We start from the raw sequence: 8,159 nt of genomic DNA, 5'->3' as shown, positions 1-8,159 counted from the left end.
GATTTGCTTTTCCTCTCTTTCAGGATATCCCTTTGCTCAAATGAGGAAAGGAAACGTCAGGCCAAATCTTAGGTGCTGCAAAAAAACCCCAGGACACTCAATCAGAGCTGATCGCAAAACCAGGTCACCATCAGGACGGTCAGGGCTGCCACTTCCCCATGTTTTCTTAAGAACGGATCTGTCTCCTGCTCCATGCTCACTTAGCAAAGCAGGACACTTCCATCTCTAGCAACACAAGGGATGGCATGACTGTAGCAATTACAGCACCCCTCCACTGGAAGGCAAAGCAGGGAGGCCAGGGGTTGAAAATTAACAAGACAACACCAGGAATTCTTCGAAAGGGGCAACACACGGTGCTCAATACCGGAAACCACGCAGTAAAGGTGCTCTTTCCCCTCGCTCACACTCTCCCTCTCTCTTTCTCTCCCCCTCCTGGTCTGAAAAGGGTAGTTTTTGCTCCTATGGAAACGCGGCTTTTTAAGTGCAGCAATGATTCCTTTGCAAAACAACAAAAGGTCAGAAAAGTTGTCTTCAACTCACTTCCAGGCAGAAACAGATTTTTTTTTCCTCAAAAGAAACACAATTTATTGATACTGAAACAAAATCAACTAAGTGCTTATGCACTTTTTTCTGCGTATGTTAACAGCTACTTCTTAGCTGTGTGAAAGGTTTCCTTATATATTTTTCCAGAAATCAGGTGTACACAGCACAAAGCAAAAGGTCATTTTTTCCACTTAAAACACGGGAACTGGCATCACAAAAGCAGTTACACAACTTTTAAGCTGCCATTTTAGTGAAAATGCACAAATACTAAACAGAAAGCTTTTTTCCTCTCCTCATGAAAAAGGCTCATGTATGATTCTACACAAGCTTTCGGTTTTCCAGTCCAATCGTGATGGTGTGACGATTTCCAGTCCTCCTGTTTAATTGCTTGAAGCCGAAGAATGCATCAGATGAAGAAAAACATTTTTTTGGTACATGTGATTTTACCCAACAGACAAATTTGAACCCAAGTTTTCAGCAACAACAAAGAAAAATGTTTTACAAAGATAATGTTTAGCATTTGCTGTAAAATTAAAGTAACATAAAAGGGCATTGGCACCAACAATACGCTTTTCAATGAGAGATCAGGCATAGCTTCAAATTTGCATATACTTCTTTTGAAACTTGTAACATCACCTTTAGCCCACTGTGAAAAACAGTAATTATTGTAAGGACAGCTCAGGGAAATTTACAATATTCTCAATTTTAACGTAATACTTTGGAAAGACATTTTTCATCTAAACAAATCACTTTATACATTCAGTTCAATGTCAATTTCAGTTCAATGTCAATTTCAGTTCATCTCACTGAATAAACTCTTTTCTAACCTACTATTATGATAGACTGCAAACTCATCCTACCTCAATGACCAGTTTCATGAAAGGTATAATTTAATTTCAATTTGAGAGGAAATGACAAGTGAAAAATACCTGCTTTTTTATCTATACTCTTCCATATGTAAGACGTCATAAATGTGACCAGTTTGTTGTGACATAAATAAGGCTTGGAATAAATGTCTACAAGAACACTAACTGACTTTAGAGAAAATGAACTTAAAAATGTCCCAGTGATAATGATCTGTACAACTTTGCATTCAAATATTCAACTCTAAATGTAAAAGAACTACATTAGTACATAAAACCAGTCACTGAGGTAAAGATGATTAAAATAATGCATTACGTATGGCAGGAATATGAATATTAACCAAGATTAACAGGCTAACCACGTGGCCCAGATATATAACCTACCCTTTCAAATGGTTATTATAACAGAATTGGAATTAGTCTCACCCAGCATGTTTATGCTAATAAACCCTTGCCCTTTCAAGCCTCATGTTAGCCTATCTAAGAGTATCTATATTGAAGGTGGATGCAAGCAAGGCCTACATATAACCAACACTAGACTTGTACACTGTTTTGCCCCTTTGTTCACCAGGCTTCCAGTCATTTTAACCTTTCAACAATTGCTTCCCAGAGCAGTACCACCCACCTAACCACATTAAAAAATATGGTTTCATATTGGTTTGCTAAATTTGCAGAAAACTATGACTTTAAATATGCATTTTTTTCTTTACCACTATTACAAGGGCACATTTCATGAAATATATATATTTAAGATGTGTGCTTTACAGAGCAAATGCTAAGAATTTGCCAAAGAACTGCTTTGGCATTAAAACAAATTTTCCCAAAAGATGTTTTTGATACAATGAGACCTTTCAATATGCTCCAAGTACCTGACCAATTCTTACCGAGCTGAAAAGGAGTGAAACCATTTTTTTTTATCTTATCTAAGCAGGCTGCAAAATTCAAAGTGATCTTCTCTGTAGAGGAGAATGGGTAACACCGAATATAAAGTAAAAAGCTTTGTGAAGAATCAATGACCAGTTTACTGTCCATAATTACCCACTAGAATAGCATGGATGAAGTATAGGAAGTTAAACTAAGAAAACTCCACTTTGCCTTTCATGTTTCTTGCCTTTCATATTTCTGAACATAAGGCAACCACATAAAAGAAATTTAGAAAACACAGGCAGTTACGGAGTTCTTTTACTGAATTTTGCATTCTGCTAAGACAACTGTATTGTACCCCAGACACATTCCACAATGAAATACTAAGGATTAAAATCTGAAAAGGTTTTAGAAAGATTTTAAGATATGGGTTGTTCCAGATAAGATCAAGCAGGAAAATACTGTTTTAAGGATTTCATAATCACAATTTTGATTAAATATACCCAAATGTGTAGCGTTCCACTGCATGAAAGACAGAAGTCATAAAGCTGTTTTACATGTGCAATGCTTCACACTCACAATGAGAAGGCAAACATCTCTTTTTAGATGGCATTTAAACAGTAAGGAACACCCCTACTCTACAGAGCTACAGTTTGAGCTCCAGTAAGAACAATTGTTATTTCTTATAGCACTTCTGTGGGGATAGTTAATATAGCTGATATTAGCAAAGTCTGCCCAAAAGATCCAGTCATGAAATCCCACCATCTTCCCCAACCTTATGTTAACACACATTTTTCCATTAATTCCTTGGCCTGCTGCTCACTTTACGGCATAGTGCACAGATGCTCATACTAAAATGCCTGGTCTGTAAACCATGTGCACAAGCACTTAAAACCTCTGTTGCATTTTATACCCTTATTCATTCATCCTGTACTCCAATAGCTGCTGGTGCCAAGCCCACACTCAAAAGCAAAAATAAAAACAAAGAAAGAAAGGTTGTCAGCTTCACAGATGTAAAGCAGGAGGGAATAATTATTCACTCCTCTATGGCAATGTAACACACGGGAAGGTTTGTCATTTTACTTAAATCTACAACAGAAAAGGCAAAAGGCTGACATTTGCTTCAGAACATGTGAATAAAGTACGCCTAAGTCCTGCAGCTGGATTTCTCATTTGCTACATTTCCCCAAAAACACATAGGACAACACTTTGATTTTCTACACCTAGCTGCCCTTACCTGTGGAATTCTTAGTATAATAAAACTACAAGAGAACCAAAATGGCAGTGATCCAAGTCCTAACAGTTCATGCTCATCCCAAATGAAATGAGTTATGCTACAGAGTTGGACTTCAAGATGCAGTGTAAGTGCTCTGACACCTGTGTTGTAATGTTATGAATGCAAAAATCCTGGGAACCGAGAAGGCTGACATGGCTTTTTTTAAAATCAGCCTGTGATTAATCTTTTTAAAAAAATGAAACACAGCTTTGTGCAATTACAGTAAAAAACAATTCTCAATACACAATGTTTTCACCTAGAATCTAATATAGCAGGAGACATATGGTCCCCTGATCAGACTTTAAGCTATATAAGAACTTTGCCCCCTCTTGTTTAAAAAAAATGTTGCTGTGTTTCTTTAAAGAAAAATGACACTGAAGTGTTGACTAAAACCTACCAGATATTCCTCTCCAAGTAATACAAGCACAAACATTCAGCTTGAGGTCCAGCCATAAAGGATGATTTACAAGCAAAGACACTGCTGTCCAGAAACATCCTTCTCCCAGCTACAGTGCTACTGTTAGCTTCACCAACAAGATAAACTTGTAAAAAATGATGGAACCATGAAGATTTTAAACAAGAGGATTGCATGCAAATCATCTTTCGTAACTGGCTTGCTTTGTAGTTTTTTCTACTTGAGAGTTAACTGAAACACTGTCATTTCAGAAGATCTTTATGCATTATGGGATAACCAATCACCAGCAGCTGACCATGCTGAGGCAACCCTTTTAGAAAAAAAAAGCAAAGGATGTACAACAGCACTACTGTTGAGAGCAGAATCAACCTTTAGATCACACATGTTGAAATATGCCATTGAAAAAAAAACATTCAGCACTAGTATGAACAAAAGCTCCCCTTTAAGAAATTTTGCACTGGATACAAATGTATTTGTTCTTGTAGGTCATCACATATCCACATTCTATGAATGCTTTGACTGTTGGAGTAAACCATGGTTAATTATGCAAATAAAAGTCAACAATTTATTAAGTGTACAAGGAAATGCTGAACTCTACAAGGGGTCTCCCAGAGTGGTAGGTAAGCACTTCACTGAGCAATGTGCAAGGTACTTAAACTCTTAAATTGCAATGTTTTTTAAATGCTGTAGTAATTCTGATATTTTAGAGAATTTGTTAAAAAACAAAGAAAATAGAGACCCGTTATATTTGGACAGCTGCAAATCAAGCAAATAAACTTTGCCATCATTAGCTAACAGTTTAACACTACTGGTGTTTTAATTACTGCTAAGCTGCTAAGTGTTATACTTATTTTAGAAGGGCTGTAAACTTTAATTTATACTGTTTGACAAAGCCTTAAGTACGGAAGTCTAATGATATATTTTATCCTTGAGATGATAAAAAGTCCAAATGTTTTATCTTCTAGAAAGTTATAATGATAAAACATGAAACAAAGCAATGACCTAAAACAAAATCAAGGTGACTTGCAGAGAATTTTAGTTTCGAATGGATTTGCTGTTCATTTTTTCTGAGCACTGTGTCACATTGCCATTACCTTCCTTAATCCAGTGAACCCGAAAGACTAACATCTGATTGGGTACAGCATAAACAGACACACAACAACAATTTTTCATGCATGACAATGAATTTGAAGTTTTCAGAGCTTTTTTTTTTAGCTATTTGGACCCCCAAAACCTGTGGATCAATATTTTTTTTTCTAAAAGGAAGGTGTTTTTCTTTTTGGCAAGACATCTGAGGGCCTGCAGCCCCCAGATTTAGAGATTGCTGTATCCCATAATGCAGAACAGAGCGCATGCAGTGCTGTGGATAGATTACAAGATTTTTTTTCTCTTTCTTATGATGCCCCACGAACAATGATCATCACCAGGTAGTCCTCTTCTGTTTTGGCAAGAGCTTTAGCAGAGGAATCCAAGAACTGTTGAGAGAAATCACAGGGAGGGAAAGCATGAAGGACTCCAGCGTTGTCCTTGTCTCTGCTGCCACCTACGGGGAGACTGATAACTCCTGCGGCCTGTTTTTGCTTTAAGTAAGAGACCAGGTTCCTCAGCGGCCTCTGGGTGGAGGATGCTGGCTCAGATGAAGACGACCCACCCTCGGAGTTCCCTGGTACCGCCAGGAGGACAGAGTAGCCGCTGGGGCCTGCCACCTTGATACGTCGGGTAACCTCATCAAGCTTCGGTTGGTCCAGACGCAGACGCTGGGTGATCTTCAGCTGGGCCACTTTGCCACCTGTAGAGCCGTCGATCAACAAGCTGGTTGCCACGTTGAGGTCACCTTCCAAGAGATGCATGTTAGAGGGGAAGTTGCTGTTTTTCAGCAACAACATACCCTGCCAGGCCAGGCACAGCTTCTGGCCTGCCTCCTGCTTCAGCGACTGGCTGCCCTTGGAAGAGCTCATCTCGAAGCGCTCCTCCTTCTTGGCTGGGCTCTTGCTGGTCTCGCTGATCTTGCGTTTGCGCTCTTTTTCCACACCAGATCCTGCCCCGCCGCCGACTCCGCCTGCTGCCGCCTCCCCCGCACTGACCGTTTTTAACCTCTCTCCTCCCCGCTTCTCCCCAGTAGCCCTCTCCAGGCTGGCATGCCTGTCCCGTGCTGGGGAGGGCCTCTCGGAGCGCAGGGGCCGCTCTGAATCACTGTATCGCCCCCCGTCTCTGCCACTGCTCCCCCCTGGGCTGCGCTCAAGGGAGGGACAGTGACGTCTTCGGGCGCGCTCGCTGCTGTCAGGGGAGCGCTCCAGGTGGCGGCTGTCCTCCAGCAGCCGCCGCTTGCGCGTTTGGTCACGGTTCTGCAGCTCTCTCTCGCGCTCCAGGGACCAGGCCTCCCGCGGCCTGCGCTCCCTGTCCAGATGGTCCAGGGGGTCGAAAGCCGCCCTCACTCTGTCCCGGACCGGAGGAGCAGCCCAATCGGCAGCCGGGTAGAGTTCTCTTTCTCTGAAGTGCAAGGGCGGAGGAGTCCTCTCCCTAACCCGCAGCGACTCCGGGGCAGCGCGGTGCACAAACGACTCCGCCACAATGTCGTAGTGAGGCAGGGGCAAGGGCTGTAGGTACTGCTGCTGGTAGCGGTGCTCCGTGTCGGCAAAATCCACCCTCAGCCGCCGTTCCGGTCCCCCCAGCGGGAAACCGCGCATGTGGGTGCAAGCTGCCTGTGCTGCGTCCAAGCTCTCGTACTGGATGTAGGCCCACGAGTCCCCCTTTCTGTAGTCAATAGTCCTAATGGTACCAAAACGATCAAACTCCCTGGCCAGTGCAGCCAAAGGAACCCAGGGTCCGAGTCCGCCCACCCACAAGCGCGTGGTGGGAGTGGCCTTACCGTAGCCGATTTTAATGGGGTTTCGGCAGATCACTTTACCTGACATACTCAGTTTTGCCCGGTGAGCCATGTCCAGGTTCTCAAACTTGAGGAAACCGTACGTGCTGGTCTGGCCACGGGAGGGCCGTTTAATGTCCACCTCGGTGATCACCCCGAACCTGTCGAACGCCCTGCGCAGATCGCTCTCGGTGACGCCGATATCCAGGTTCCCCAAAAACAAAGTCCTGTTGGCTCTTTGGTCATCTTCTGGCGAAATCAACTCTTCCTCACGGAAAGCGGCGGCACGTTCCGCGATGTTGTAAGCTGGGCGTGCCCGGGGTTCGTAGAAGGCATACTCTCTTTCCCTTTCCAGATCTCTGGGTAAAGGTGGGGGCGGGGGAGGGGGTAGGCGACCCAGGGCTAGCTGCTGCAGCCTGTAGTCTCTGTAGCAAAGCCCAGTGGGGGACAGAGGTCTCTGGGCATGTAAATGTCTGTGCCCCGCCACTGCTGCATAAGCCTCCTTTTCAATGGGAGAGCGACTTCTTCTCCGGTTAATGTACACAGCTTCGATTTTCAATGGGCGGTCGTAGAGGACCAGCCTTCCCCGGGCGTGCTTGGCTGCCCTGGCATCCTCGGGCCGCCTGAAGTTGACAAACGCCACCCTTTCGTCGTTAATCCGACTGATTTTAACGCTCACGTCCCCGAATTTTTTAAACTCGTGAAACAGCCCGTCCTCTATTTCCTCGTCGCTCAGCTGCGAGCCCAGTTCGCTTATTTTTAGAGTCTTGTACTCACTTTCGGTACTGGTGAGCGGAGGCCGCTGCTCCCCGCGGGAATTGGTCCTGGTGGCGGCCGGGTCGAGAGTCAGGTTGTTGTGGTTCTTGCTGCTGGAGCTAGCAGCGGCGTTGACATAGCTGTGATTGCCCCCGGCCCGGCTGGAAACGTGTCCGTCGAAGTCCCGACTTTCTCTTTTCTCGGCCAGCAGACTCCTCCTAGCGGAGCCCCCTTCGCTTTTGACGGAACTGTTGCCATTGTTGCTGCCCCCGGCCGCTGAGAGGGTCCCCATTTTCTTGCTGGTGGGGTGGCTTCCTCCTCTGTCTCGGATGTCGTCCAAGGCCCGAGAGCGCTTCTTCACCGGTGATCTCTCTTTGCCCTTCATCTTCTAACTATTGTTCCCTCAGGCCGGCTTTTACTCACTCAAAAAAAGCAAATCACTAAACACGTTATCACGGGCAGCCACCCTTAGTTACTTTTCTGATTATATTATTGCCAAATATTCAAGTTATTTTCCACCCCTCACTGTCCCTTCAGCAAAAAACCCGCATACGCCATTTTGGAACAACACATGAT

General features: G+C 44.0%; 1 protein-coding gene across 1 annotated transcript; it reads right to left on the bottom strand.

Annotated features, from left to right (window-relative positions):
• Window positions 1–557: 557 nt before the first annotated feature.
• On the bottom strand, window positions 558–8,159 carry rbm15 (RNA binding motif protein 15). The gene has a single exon (XM_088922176.1). It carries the CDS (start codon window positions 7,966–7,968, stop codon window positions 5,356–5,358), a length of 2,613 nt encoding a protein of 870 aa, XP_088778302.1. The 5' UTR covers window positions 7,969–8,159; the 3' UTR covers window positions 558–5,355.

Source organism: Atractosteus spatula, chromosome 7 (genome assembly GCF_055471065.1).
Source record: "Atractosteus spatula isolate fAtrSpa1 chromosome 7, fAtrSpa1.hap1, whole genome shotgun sequence".
Lineage (NCBI taxonomy): Eukaryota > Metazoa > Chordata > Actinopteri > Semionotiformes > Lepisosteidae > Atractosteus > Atractosteus spatula.
The sequence above is the reverse complement of the archived record's forward strand: the minus strand, read 5'-3'. Positions and strand labels throughout refer to the sequence as shown.

Excerpts from the sequence above, each read along its gene's own strand:
- rbm15 (XM_088922176.1), bottom strand. The coding sequence starts at position 7,968 with ATGAAGGGCAAAGAGAGATCACCGGTGAAGAAGCGCTCTCGGGCCTTG.